Raw genomic sequence first — 15,147 nt, forward strand, 5'->3', positions numbered from 1 at the left:
TAATCTGTTTTCTAAATATATTTCCCATTGTGTATTGGAAACCCTTAAATTGGCTTGCATAATAAATTCAGCCCATTCCAAGCTGTTAGGGTTTCACATTTAAATTATAATCGCACCTTTTCCTGGTACACGTGAACAGTAAGCTGCAAAGCTGCATTTATCCCAAGCACAAATGAGACCAGACTGCAAAATGAGTTTATGTTCCAAGACTCATTCATTTATTTTTGGGTTTCAATCATGCTTTTCTTTGTGTATTCTCATCAAACATTTTTAATGGCTTGGTAAAATATAAGGATTTCCTATGTAATCAACATTTACTCTTCCTGTGAAAAGCGATTTAAAAATAAAGTCCTTCAAATGTCTAGTCTTTTTTTCAGCAAAAAATAAGTGGCCTTAAAAGACATTTGTTCTGGCAGTCTGTTTAAAGATGGGAGAGATGAAAGCCAAGAAAACCAGAAGAAGATGGCCTCAAGGGAATGATCTGTATGATGAATTTGAAATTGCAAGAAATACTGTTTCTGCTTTCCTAGGCAGAGCTGTCACCTCAAAAGCCTATTTTCACGAAAAGGAGAGTGTAACTCAGAGTATCACGGTTTAGTCAATTGAATATATATTCTCTGAATGCAGCAGTAGGGCACTTACAGGTGACCACTAATAATGCAGTCCCATTGTACAACAGAAACATGTATTTTGGAACTGAGGACATCTCAACCACATAGCAACATAGATTTTTCTGAACTAGCTAAAAAAGAAAAAAAGAGAAAAGAGAAGAAAGAAAGAAAGAAAGAAAGAAAGAAAGAAAGAAAGAAAAAAAGAAAGAAAGAAAGAAAGGAAGGAAGGAAGGAAGGAAGGAAGGAAGGAAGGAAGGAAGGAAGGAAGGAAGGAAGGAAGGAAGGAAGGAAGGAAGGAAGGGAAAAGAAAAGAAAAAAGAAAGAGAGGAAGAGAGAAAGAAAGAGAAAAAGAAAAAGAAAAAGAGGTAGGATTTACTGTCTGCTACCAGACATTGGCAGAGAGCTACCCCACTGATTCAGGTCCGTGATAATTCTCCCCAGATACAGTTGTCAGAGACACTCCAAGGAAATCCAGTGAGGAAAAGTATAGGTCTTCCATACTATAAGAAAAAGAATGTTATTCTTCTAAGCCATAGATCCAAAAGATCAGGTAAATCCTTATATCCTCCCCTAGCCACTTCTGCCACACATAAATCTGAACACTCTACTTAAATGTCTTTTTAGTTTCCTACCTGGGTTGACTTTTAGAATCATATTTTTTCTATCCCATGTGTGAAGTAATATTTGTTCTCGTTTGTTTTAAAGTTCCTGTTCTTCTTTTTCTAATAACCAGGGAAGTGGTGAATGAGTTTGTTACTTTCTAAAGACAGCGTTTCTCAGCCTTACTTTTGCCTTCTGAAGACCTCTAACTCTTTTCTCTATCATATCGTAGCTACACTACACTATCTTTCCTCAATCTAAGCTTCTGTCCTCTAGAAAGGAAGAAGACTTTTGCTTTTGCCTATTCCCTATAGTGTTTCTGGGCCCCGAGTTCCACCAGATATTTAAGATTGTCCCCAGAATATATATATTTCTAAGCTCAAATAAGTTTGGAAAACACTGGACAGTAAAGTTAACAATTTTCTTTAACAGATTGTCATGCTTTTGATTCATACAAGAAAAGTAGTTGGGAGGAAAGTGTACTCATAAATTCAGAGTGTCATACGAGAAAGCTTAAGCTGCTAGACTTCTCTTCCTAACATAAAGCAAAATAATAAGATATTATAATGTCAAGTTGAACTCCAAAACTAGACTGCATGGGATTGGGTCTGGCTTTGTACCTTATTAGCTGAATGACCTTACATAAGTCATATAATCTTTCTGTGCCATTGTGTCCTTTCCTATATGCTGAACACAATAAAATAATGCCATCATGCGGCTGCTGGAAATTATGAATCTTTTTACGTTATTTTTAAATTTATTTTTTTCACTTTTATGGGTACATAGTAGGTTTATATATTTATGGCGTACGTGAAATATTTTGATACAGGCATATAATGCCTAGTAATATAATTTATGAATCTTGATGAACAAGTAAGGTTTTAGCTGATGTTTTTTCACCAGAATTTTTTTTTTTTGCTAGTATCACTTAACATCCTGCTACATAAATATTATTTGAGAAACATTGACCTACGGAACAGTTAAATTTTGCTTGTGCTTCAAAGATTTATTTCTAAAATGTCCATCATCTCAAAGTCCTAGAGAGTATTTACATTTTATCATGTTGCTTTTTTATTGTTGATAAGAGGGGAAAATAATTCTAATGGGTATTTTAGAAAAACTGGAAAGCTTACTAATAACCTACATACTGATTTTTTATTAATTATAAGCTTGCTCTTTTGAGGAATGATAGGTACATTCTAACAGTACTGGCCAATGGTAGATCTGTGAACATGGAGACATCGACTTTATATATTAAAATTAAAAGCAAACTGTAAATATATAACATGAGTTTATATTACAGTACTCTTATCATTCATTTTTCTTAGAGCTTATGTTTGCTACATTTATGTGAGTGGTTGGGCAAAGCATAAACATCATGTAAAGTTTAATCAGCAGCATTTGCTTTAGCTAGGGAAGTGTTTGTTAATGGTTTCACCAGCTTCTTGTCGTTTAAAAAGGATGCTCGTAGCTTGTGAATCTTGGTGTTCTTGTTCAGCAGACTGAATCTCCTTTTTCTCTATCTTCCCACCGATCCTGCATCTACATGTGCAGTGAAAGATTAGTGTCAGGACTTTTACTTTATCCCAAATTATCAAACAACTCTATTACCCTATTCTGGGCATCCCAGACTCCTTTACTCCCTTAAAACAAACACTAATCCATCACAGATACGACTTGGAAAGAGCCCTCAGGGCTACCTAATAATGACTAAAATTTACATAGTGCTTACTCTGTGCCAGCCCCTTTACTATGAATGTTATAACAATAACCTCACAACAGCCCCGTGATGGCATTATTTCTATTGTTTCCATTTTGTATATGATAACATTGAGGTGAAGGGAAGTTATATGACTTAATTAAGGTCATTCAGTTAATTAGAGGTAAAGCCAACATTCACCCCCATGCATCACCCCCATGCATTCTGGCTCTTGAGTTCAGACTCACTGTACTGCCTTGGAGGGACAAACATTTGTCATTTTTCAGTGCTTGAGACAGAGATTCTAGGCAGTGCATTTCCATCCTATACTCTCAAGTTCTCAGGCCCTGGAGGGTTAATATTGATTACACCACTTACATGAGGCTGAGAAAGATTAGATACGTTTCTGCCAGATTGTTTCAAAAAGGAGCACTGAGTTTCTTTTTGTGCAAGTTTTGGTGAGTTGCACACTCAGTTCTCAATCATCCCTTACCCCTAATCTCATCCTTTCTTCATTTCTCTACTAGTATTTTTACACGTGTCTGCACTGGCATATGCATAAATAAGTGCAAGCGAAGTTATGAGTTTCTTTGATGTCCTCCCCGTTTTAAACATGGTGGGCCATGCAGAGCCATGCAGTAGATTCACAGACAGGATGGGAGTGGCCTTCCTGGGTGCTGAGCATTGATTGAGTGAGCCATCCTTCTCAGGATGCTTCATCTCTTCACATCTCACTTAAAATATCCAGAAAGTGAGAGTGTTGGATTTGTTTTTACTTTAGGATTTATGTAACCTCTCTTTCTATAATCCCACCCTTTTATTGCAATACCTAGAATAGCTCTTTGCACAGTGTGAGCACATAATAATTATTTGTTTGAATCAGTATCTAAAAATCCCTTTTAACATATCCTTGACAAATTCACAACGTAATATAAAGGAGTTTTAGACCCCTTGAAATATCTTACAGAGCTTAGAGGGCTTGTTGAAACACACATGGCCAGACCCCACCCCTAGAGTTCTTGAGTCAGTAGGGGTGGGGCCGGAGAATGTGCATTTCTGTCAAGCTCCCAGATTGCCCATACTGTTGCTTCAGGGACCACATTTGAGAGCTACTGTCTGTAGAGCTCTCAGAATCGACACATATACTTTCCCAATTGAAAAGTGAGTTAATAAGCTCATCCCACCCAGTGGTTGAGTTGATAGCTTCATGTTTCTTATCCTCTGGTATCTACATTTTACAGGGGTCTCCTAAAGACTGTAAATCTTAACTCAACGGATCAAATCCACAACTCAAAGGATCAAATCCAATTCTTGACCTCATATCCTTCCATCTAAGCAGCCTTTGTCCCTCCACTTCCCTTAAACTGTCCTCTTTCCAGAGTATTAGGGCTTCCTGGTTGCCACATCCCCACAATTATAACCATGGCTAGTAACATATATAGGTTACTTTATTATTTATTTTCTTCTTCTGTAATTTAGAAGGTAGGTGTAATTTAAAATCCTTCTTCTGGATTTTAATAATAGCACCTACCTCATCGGTTTGCTTTGAAGATTAAATTAGCCAATATTTGGAAAGCACTTAGAACAGTGCCTAAAACCTAGGCCCTATGTACATCAACAGTGTAAATGAGCTTTTATTATATGTTAAATGTTTCCCATATTTTCCTCTCAGGACATCACCTTCATGCCTTACATCATAGCTGCATACCAACTCAGCTAGCATTCATTTTTTCTTAAAATCAGTTCACTTTACTAACAAATTATTATAAAAGAATACATTCTATTATTACTACAAATGGAAAACCAGTATCACTTGATAAGCAGAAGGGAACCGTGAAATGAATACAAAAAGTCTACATTGTTTTAAAAATTCTAGCCAGGCATTGTTTTCTGCAAAAGACCCTGAGACTGAGACTTGCTCTGTCTCTTTTTAAAAACAGGGAAATTAGCAAGTTCCAGCTTCTGTAACAAATAAAACCCCACATTTCACTGGACTCCCACATTCAGAGTTTAAAGTTTAGGTGTGTCCCATAGCTGTACTTCTGTGGATTAATTTTGCTTTTTGGATATTATTTCACACCTCTCTGAAGGATGTGAAACGCATGCCAAATACTATCACACTGATTACATAACTTCTGTTTTGCTGCACTACATCTGAAATGGCTTTCTTGTACCAATTTCAAATCGATGCGTGAATATCTTTGAGTCACCACCAGTTAGAGGGGAGAGGAATTTCTAATTGTGTACTTACAAATGAAAACATAGAGCTATTTGGAGTTTGACATTTGATGAAAATCTACAGCGATTTTTCCCTTCCTAGTAAAACTTCAGTATTTTGTCATCAAGGACTGTAGATAACGAAGTTGGCCTATGCATAACAAAGGTTAAGGTATGAGAACAAAGTGATGTGTGCATCCTGGAGACATTTATGATTCACACCTGCATTCTTGTAGGTTGCTATTCATCAGCAGAATGGGACTTTTTACTCATTACCAAAGAAGCTAATTGATAAAAAAGAAAAAAAGGAAAAAACAAGGCTAGATACCAGACCTGTCCTCGAAGACAGGATGGAGACTTAGTTGAGAACAGACAGTGTGTAGATCCAGCTTGTTAGGCAGGGCAAGATTCCAGGAGCTTCATAATGTTCAACACTGAGATTAATAAAGCATAATGTAATGTCCAGCAAGGAGATGGAGTGTAATAAGGAATGTGATACTCAAGTTTGAGATGGTCTGTCAGTGAGGTGCAGGGCTTCTATCAGGTTGGGGTACAGGAGCAGAACTCTTCCTCCCAATCAGGTGGACTGTCAGATTACAATAAGGATGGGACTGTGACTAAGAAACACCACAGATTGCTCAGACCCAGCTCTGAATGCATAAAGTAGTGAGGCCAGGTGCGGTGGTTCATGCCTGTAATCCCAGCACTTTGGGAGGCTGAGGTGGGCGGATCGCATAAGCCCAAGAATTCAAGACCAGCCTGGGCAACGTAATGAAACCCTATCTCTACCAAATATATATATACATATAAATTGACTAAGAAACACCACAGATTGCTCAGACCCAGCTCTGAATGCATAAAGTAGTGAGGCTAGGTGCGCTGGTTCTGTAATCCCAGCACTTTGGGAGGCTGAGGTGGGCGGATCGCATAAGCCCAAGAATTCAAGACCAGCCTGGGCAACGTAATGAAATCCTATCTCTACCAAAAAAAAAAAAAAAAAATCAAAAATCAGCTGGGCGTGGTTGCACATGCCTGTAGTCTCATCTACTTGGAAGGCTGAGGTGGGAGGATTATTCGAGTCCAGGAGGTCGAGGCTGCAGTGAGGCATGATTGCACCATGGCACTCCAGCCTGGGCAACAGAACAAGAGCCTGCTTCCAAAATAAATAAATAAAGCAGTGAAAGCTCTTCAGTATTAGTTTCTGAGCCCTTGGTGGGCATCTCATCACATTCCATGTCAGATTGATAAGGACTACGAACAGTTACTCATCTTCCCTGGAAGTTGTTTGAGGGCTTCTTGTACAACTGGGAACAGGCAGGTGCTTTGCCTCTCTTGGCAGAGGAGGAGTAGGGATGGTTGAGTTTAGTGGGCCCAGATGAGGGGAGTTGGAAGTCAGATGTAAGAGAAACAGGGTGAGGGTTGACAGCTCTGCACTTACTGTGCCCGCCTGCCCTCTGTCTACCAGCAGAGTCCTTTTTCTGCTCCTTTTTCTTTCATGTCCCAGGCAATGGAGAGTTTTTGCTGAGGTGGGGGAGGATCACCTCCGAGAAAGGCTGATCCATGGGAGGCCAGTTGATCCTTCCCACCGGGACCACAGGTGTCCTTCCCAAGGTTCTGCTTCTTTCTCCTGCTCTATAGACAGTTGGTGCCTGTGGGAGGGAGGAGGGGCCATGCTGCTTCTCAGTCGATCTCAGTTAATACCGTCCATCCTCTCAACTCTGTCTAGAAACAGCTTTCATTGGTTAGTTCACAGAAGAAAGGAAGTTTTATCAAAGAAAACTATGAAGTGACAAAGCTTTTAGCATCTCTATCTCTGGCTTCTGTGATCTTGAAACCTCATATTTCCCACTCCCAGTGGGGAAAGCAAACCAGTTATGCTCTTTGCCCCAGGGCTGCTTTGGGAATCTAGTGAAAATGGTAGCCCATGATTCCAGAATTAAGAACCCCTTCTTGGCCGGGCGCGGTGGCTCAAGCCTGTAATCCCAGCACTTTGGGAGGCCGAGACGGGCGGATCACGAGGTCAGGAGATCGAGACCAGCCTGGCTAACCCGGTGAAACCCCGTCTCTACTAAAAAATACAAAAAACTAGCTGGGCGAGGTGGCGGGCGCCTGTAGTCCCAGCTACTCGGGAGGCTGAGGCAGGAGAATGGCGTAAACCTGGGAGGCGGAGCTTGCAGTGAGCTGAGATCCGGCCACTGCACTCCAGCCCGGGCGACAGAGCAAGACTCCGTCTCAAAAAAAAAAAAAAAAAAAAAAAAAAAAAAAAAAAAAAAAAAAGAACCCCTTCTTGATAAAGGTGAGAAAACTAAAACACCAGATCCTCAATGGCACTTAAGAGCCAAGGATACACAAAGAAGACATGAAGACATTTCAGTGAAAAGAGTGTCTCAAAAAATTACAACGGGGTTAGAAAGGACAATGTAAATGTTTTTGGTGTTTGTTGGAAGACTGGCTTGTACGTTAATAGGATCAGGAAAATATTTTTTTCTATACTCAACTCTCTTATACCTGGACACCAGAGGAGTCTAGAAGTCCTTTTGAGGTGCTTTATGCCCCATCTCCTACCTTTTGAAACTGTAAAGATGCTAGGAATGTGGTAGGACTCCAGTGTGTGACCTGTAAGTGGGCAGCAGAGACTGACCTATCTTAACTTGGAAAAGCTGGAGGAGAGGCTCACAAGTTCCCAGCCAGAGGCTATAGTCAAACTAAAACTCTGAACTTGGATTCAGACTCTGGCTGTGCCAGTTACCATGTGATTCAGGCATGTTCAACCTCTCTCTCTCTCTCTCTCTCTCTCTCTGTAGGTTCCCTTATCTATGAGATGGGAAGATTGAATTGCATTTTATTCATTCATACAGTATTCACATTTATTGTCAGTCACTGTGCTATAATAGTAGAAGTTTAAAGATAAATGTTATACAATCCTTACCTCAGAGAAGCTCTCAACTGAGTGGAAGACACAGATGTTACCGATACTTATAAAAGCATATGGAAATTATCATAATAAATGTACAACGTGCCATTGGAACACAGAGAAGGGAAGGATGAACTGCACCAGGAATAAAATAAAGTTGCAATAGAATAGGCAATATTTAAATCATGTCTCAAGCACAGAACCATGCACTGCCTACCAAGATATACTAAGCCATGGACCAAGCATAAAAACCTGGATGTATGGAAATACTGGATATGTTGGAGAATGAAAATGCTTAGCTGTGACTAGAGCACAGAGTGTCTGAAGACTATGTAGGAATTGCTGAAACTGTAAAAGATAGGTTTAGGCTCAGCAATAAATGATCTCTTATGAAATTTTAGTTAATCCACAAGCTATGAAGACACACTGAAAATTGTAAATAGAAAATGTGGGGCTGGGTGTGGTGGCTCATGCCTGTAATCCCAGTGCTTTGGGAGAGTCACTTCAGGCCAGGATCAAGACCAGCAACATAGCAAGACCCCATCTCTACAAAAACTAAAAATAAAAAAATCAAAGAAATAAATTGGTCGTAGTGGCACACACCTCTAGTAGTTAGTCTTAGCTACCCAGGAGGCTGAGGTGGGACGATGGCTTGAGTCCAGAAATTCAAGGTTGCAGTGAGCTGTAATTGCACCACTACACTCCAGCCTAGGTGACAGAGGGAGACCCTGTTTCCAGAAAAAGGAAGGAAAATTTGGATTATACAAAATTTGCTTTCAATAGACCAATCTGACAGTAACAGTTTGAAGAGCAGAGAAAATGGAAGCACAAATGCAAGTTCTGAGTATCCTTTAATGCAGGAAAAAAGTGAAGAGGGACTAGATTTTAAAATGGAGGTAGTGATAAAAGTGGTCTTATTTGAAATAGAGTTAAGATATATAATCAACAGGATTTAGCAATTGATGAAGATTCAGTTAGAAGGAATAAGATCTCTTGTACAACATGGTGACTGTAGTTAGTAAGAATGTGCTGTAAACTTAAAAATTGTTAACAGAGTAGATTCTAAGTGTTTTCACCACAAAAATGCTAATTATGTGAGGTAATGCATATGTTAAATAAGCTTGATTTAACCATTACATGATGTATACATATTTCACAACATTATGTTGCACACCATAAATGTATATAATTTTGTGTCAATTAAAAATAATATAAATAAAAGCAATTGATGAAAAGAGACAAATGAGGGAACTGGAGGTATCAGCATGATACGTAAATGTATGAGAGTTTTAGCTTGAGTCCAAGTAGAAATTGAATGGATTAATTGAGATGGTGACATGGACGATTAGGAGGAACACATGGATTTTATTTTGGGTGTAAAGGCTGTGTGGCCTTCCAATAGGTAGATATAAGCATGTTGAGATGTTGCTGTTTAATAGGTGGATGGAGACCTGCATCTGGGGTTTAGGGGAAATATGAAGATCTGGGATTCCTTAGTGGAGCAGAGGTTGGTGAAGTCTTAGGAGGAATGAAGTCCACTCGGGAGAGCTTCTGTCAGGAAAAGAGAGCCAAAATAAAATACCAGATAATATAGAACTTAGGTCTGTAACTCACTGACCAGAGTCTCTGATTAAATTCAAGAGGAAAAAGAGAAATGTATGCATTAGAGTCAATATGACCTGGTATTAAATTAATCATAAGGGTGGATATATAGGACAGTAGAAAATGAAAATTCCCTACTTCGTGCCTAGTAGTATGCTAAGCTTAGGAAGAAAGAATAGATATGAATATCAATTATTAATAGAAATATAAACTGCATACAACTACATATATATTAGACTGTATACTAATTAGACATTGCTATTGTTAATGATGCTCTTGTTGCCAATAATTTTTTCAACAGTTATGACAGTGGTTAACATTTACCAAATGCTACCTGCTGTGCCTCTGCCTTCAAGGCAAACTCAATCTACTTTAGCCTCTGTTGAGGTCAAGCTGAGAGCTAATAGGAGAAAGGTTACCTCCTCCTCTCCAAATACTTTCTAGTTGGAGTTGTTTTTGAATTCTCTACATTTATCTAATAACAAGCTCTAAGTGTAGTAAGGATCACACCCTGTCTATCTTTGATGCTGTGTATGTTTATATTCTCCTAGAAGCAATTATCAAGTGAGATTAGAAGTACAAGAGTTGTTAGAAAAAAAATCTGTGAAAAGCAGAAGTTGAGGGATAAGCCAGAGACAGCAAAGAGAGCCTTCAGACTGTGATGGAAGTCTGCCCCGCTCCGTGCGCGAGAGGGAGAAAGAAGGAAGACTGGGTGGGAAACACTTCAGACTAGGTTAGATAGTCTCGTTGGGGTAGTGGGATTGTATAGGAAGCATGACTCTAAGAAGGATTTGGTCAGGCTCATGGAGAATCTTTAAACCAAAATTGCCAGTTGGAGGTATCCCATGTTTCAGAAGATTAGGCTCACCTTAGTACCCCCACCATGCTTAGTCATTAGCTAGGAGGAGCCTGTAGAAGTGTGGCCTCAGCATGGATACAGTACTGGATCCAGAGGAGCAGCAGCCGGGGCCATCTGTCTGTAAACATCTCTGCAGTGGGAGATTTGAGTGACATGTGTCATTGCCACCACAGATTCCCTCAGTGACACAGTGACACTTCTTCCTAAGCATTCTCCTAGCATGTATTGTCCAAACCAGTCAAATAAAGCTCAGCCTGTGCAACTTTGTACCATTATTAATCAATTTGCTTGTGTCTACCCCATTAGATTATAAACCTTTCTTCAAACATTAGTGTCTAGCACCGCGCCCTTAACTCAGAAGGCATTTACATAAATACATTCGTCATAATTAGGATTATTTTATTTTCATTATTTGAATTTATCTGAGAGCAGGCTGGGCGCAGTGGCTCATGCCTGTAATCTCAGCACGTCGGGAGGCTGACGTGGGTGGATCACCTGAGGTCAGGAATTCGAGAGTAGCCTGGCCAACATGGTGAAACGCAATCTGTACTAAAAATACAAAAATTAACTTGGTGTGGTGGCATGTGCCTATAGTCCCACCTGAGGCTGAGACAGGAGAATTGCTTGAACCTGGAAGGAGGAGGTTGCAGTGAGCCAAGATTGCGCCACTGCATTCCAGCCTGGGTGACAGAGTGAGACTTCATCTAAAATAATAATAATAATTATTATTATTATCTGAGAACAGTAAACAATTGGAGTTTTAACTCAGGAAGTTGGATGGGGGAAGTTAAGAGAGAATATGGTTTTGATGAGGGGTTCCATGGATATCACAGTGAGCTCTGGGGGAAAGAGAACTAGGGGATGTGAATTAGACATACCCTTGGAGGAAAGCAGAAGTCCAAGTAGGTCCTTGGAGATGAAGTCCAAGTAGGTGGACAGAATGCAGTATCCAGAGAACAGGCCGGAAAGAGCTAGTCTAGACCAAGAATTGGCTGAAGGGAGTCCAGCAAGATGTGATGGATAGGCGTTTGACATCGGCATCTGAGCACAGCAACTCTGTGTTTGAGAACTGCCTTCTCTATCCACAGTGACATTTTCATGTACATGACATACCTTCTTAACCTTGGCTCATTGGACTGGGGGAGATGCCTTATCTCAACCTAAACCTCCTGGGAATTTGGAATTGAGGTTTGGAAAATCTTATCAGTTGAACTGTTTCCTTGAACTGAGCTGACAAATTCAAGATAAGCTTCTTGAAGACAATTGGGGAAATCATGTATGCTCAGAATCAGGAACACTGGCTGGCAGAAAGGCATACACAGAGAAACTGAGATGAGAGACAGTGTGACTCCAGGGAAAGAGGGAGAATGAAATGGCGTCAGTTGTTGCCTGGACTCCTGAGGACTTTCCATTCATGGGCCTAATCCCCAAGCTCCCTGCCCTTCAATTCTGAGGAAACTAACTCTAGAATAAACTTACTATTTTGGTTAACATAGTTCAAGTGTGTTTCTTATAGTAGCAGCCAACTGACAGTGACTGAGAAACTGTTCTGACAGAAATGCCCAGGACACAAATCGGAAATTCAGCAATGTGAAATGTGCTGAGACCCAGGCAAGCAAGAGGTCAGCATTAGAAAGCTACTGGGAAGAGAGCCCCAGGAAAGGTGGCCCCAACAAGGCAGTTCTTGGTCTGTTAAGACTCTGGTAACTAAAAAGAATTATCAAGTCAAGGACTTCATATACAGGCTCCGGTTTTAGGAACTAGGTACAGGATAGATCCTTCATCATAGGAACAAGCCAGAGTTGGTTATTAGAAGTCAGGCAAAAGGTTAATAGCAGACTAGGACATTCTGATCTATTGAAGCTGAGAGTTTCTTGAAAATGTGATGCCTTTATGCATTAAATAAGAATGATTGGATATCTACTACATTCTAGGGAGTTTAGCATGTTAGCCTGAGTTGGGGTTCAGTGTACCATGGAGTGGGGCCTGCCTGGGGATGGAGACCCAGTGGAAGCTGCAGTGGAGAATAGGAGGCTGAGAGGACAGCCATCATGTGCACAGCCGGTCAGCTCATGAAGTGGAATGGATGATGCATTGTTAGAGTTTGGAACATTCTGTGGTAAAACAGACCCAGAAGAAGTTGAATCTGAAAACCCAGAAAACATCATCATGGTAATTTCTTTCAAGGTGCAATGAAGAGGAGGTAGGACATGAGAAAAAAGTTATTCGGAAAGAGAGATAAAGTATCAAACACACAGTTCATCTACTTGTCAGATTCTCCAGATACTCATGAAAAACAATTCTTAAGCATCCTTTGGCTGGATGAACTGTTTCATCACACATCCGCTCTACTTCACCAATGCCAGAGTTAAAATTCAGGAGGAAGTTGGAAGTTCTTATCTCATCCAACTCTATCCAGTCTCACCAAATAGGCAAGAACTAGTCTCTTTTAATTAATTCCACTCAACGTCTTCTGATTTAACATCGAACCCTGGGCTACTGGGAAAAAGAAGTATAGTAAGAAAAGAGGAAAAGGGGGTAGAAAGAAGGATGAAAACGAAGAGATGTCTCATAATCTTCTGTTCACACTGGGGTAAAAGTAGGTCAAACACCTACTCTCCTGTAACCTCCTTCTCTACCTCACTCTTTCTATTTTGAATATCTTGTAATCATAGATATTACTTTTCATAGAGACCCCAAAAGCATTTCCCCAGGGAATGTCAGGGACTCCCTGTATGACCTGTTAATTAAGCTTGACAAGACATAATAAAAGCAAACTTCACAATGACAAATTAGTAGACACACTGTTAGCTCCAGTTTCTTTTTCTCTTAATCTTATTTCTCGTGCTGTTGTTCATAGTATTAAATAGAGTCAGAAATTTCTGCTTGGCTTCTGACTGGCCTTGAAAGGAACACATTATTTAACCTCCCTAAATCTCCATTTCCTCTTTTGTAAAATGGAATAATAATACTTGCTGTAATACCTTACTGGGTGATTTTGAGGACCATGTATAAAAATCACAACCAATGGTACAAATACCAATGTAAGATAGCCAGGTCCTTTAATTAATCAGCAGAGTAGAGCAAAGCATCTGTAACAGAACTTTGTTCCCGTTGCCAGCACTTGGGCAACTCACTTGTGTTCTAAGTCTTGGTGTTTCTTTACTTGTAAAAGGGGTAGGATGCTATTCGTAGTTTCGTATGGTTTTAATGGAGATCAAAATAACATTTATACTAAAGTATAAGTAGTATATTAATTATGACAAGTCCTAGTAATGTGTCAGAACAGGAGGCTCTCAAGGTCAATCGTGTGCAGATTTATTTTTTCTCATTTATAAAAGTATTAATATGATTTTAAATTAGTATGTGTATATCTGACGCTTTAAAAAAATATTTGCATGGAGAATCTGTTGTGAATTCTGTAGCAGAGTTAAATTTAAATAAGATAGTAATTAAAAAAAATAAAACATGGAGCTTAATTACACACCAAAAATAAATGAGTACTTCCTTACATATCTTTTGTATGTTTTATTTTTTTAATTAAAACTTTTAGAAAACAAAAAATGTCTATTTTTGTTCATAATTTTTCAATATGAGAAAAATGTGGTTTACATACATAGGGACAAGGCTGTAATCAAAGGATCTAGGAAATCGATTATGGCTCCATTTTACATTGAGATTATTACCATTCAAAAGAGTTCCATTTTACCTTTTTAAAATAAAAATATTTTACATTTATACTGGTTAAATTCTAATATTCCTTAATCTTTTATTTTCTTTCAAGATAATAGTTGGAGAAACTGCTGTCTTTTGCCTACAACTAGCCACAAGGGATTTTGAAAACCAGGAAAAAACTATTTTAACTGGAGACTGTTGCTATATAAACCCGCTGGTGCGCCGAACTGTCCGATTTCTTGGTATGTGTTCATTAAATTATTTTTAATATTTCTGAAACAGTGTCTGTGTATAAGCTAACCCTTAAAATGACTCACATTTTAACTGTTTGCAAATATTGTTTTTTTTTCTTTGAAATGTTTTAATTTGCTTTTAAAAGTAAACATTACACACTGCTTGGGTGATGGTTGTATCAAAATCCCAGACATCACCACTAAAGAACTTACTCATGTAACCAAACACCACCTGTTCCCCTAACATCTACTGAAATAAAAAATAAACGAAAAATTTTTAAAATAAACATTGCATACTACTTTCTCTGTAATATAGCAAGATCCCACTTTAGGGTGTCATTTCCACATTCCTTTAAGGCAAAAAGAACACCACCTTTGGATGTTTAATATTCTTTAAGAACCAAAAATTACATGATTACTGTGTTTATGAAAATCTTTGGACCGTACTTAGTGGGAGGGTGGTGATAATCCAGGTGGGTTGTTGAACATCACAAAGGATGGAAAAATAACTTGGCAAATAGAAGAAATGTAGCACTCCATGTGCTACTTCTAGGTTGATTTTTATATAAACAAAAACGTATTGAGGATTTTAGTAGAGGACAAGATTCACTAATAATTTAACTTTTAATCTGAAATACTAGCAATAATAAATATATACATGTATGAATTGTTGAAAATCATTTTAATTCAGTAGGAACTTAGCCTAGACACATTTTTTTTTAACTGACACAATACAA

General features: G+C 38.9%; 1 protein-coding gene across 8 annotated transcripts in view; it reads left to right on the plus strand.

Annotated features, from left to right (window-relative positions):
- LOC105485451 (phospholipid phosphatase related 5) overlaps positions 1–15,147 on the plus strand; it is a 118,345-nt gene that overhangs the window by 34,449 nt on the left and 68,749 nt on the right. For all 8 annotated transcript variants that reach the window (XM_011747808.3, XM_011747809.2, XM_011747811.3 and 5 more), the window contains one exon: positions 14,287–14,419. In XM_011747808.3, coding sequence (XP_011746110.1) covers positions 14,287–14,419 — 133 coding nt within the window. The remainder of the gene's footprint in view (positions 1–14,286; positions 14,420–15,147) is intronic.

The sequence above is a fragment of the Macaca nemestrina genome, chromosome 1, assembly GCF_043159975.1.
Source record: "Macaca nemestrina isolate mMacNem1 chromosome 1, mMacNem.hap1, whole genome shotgun sequence".
NCBI classification, from domain to species: Eukaryota; Metazoa; Chordata; class Mammalia; order Primates; family Cercopithecidae; genus Macaca; species Macaca nemestrina.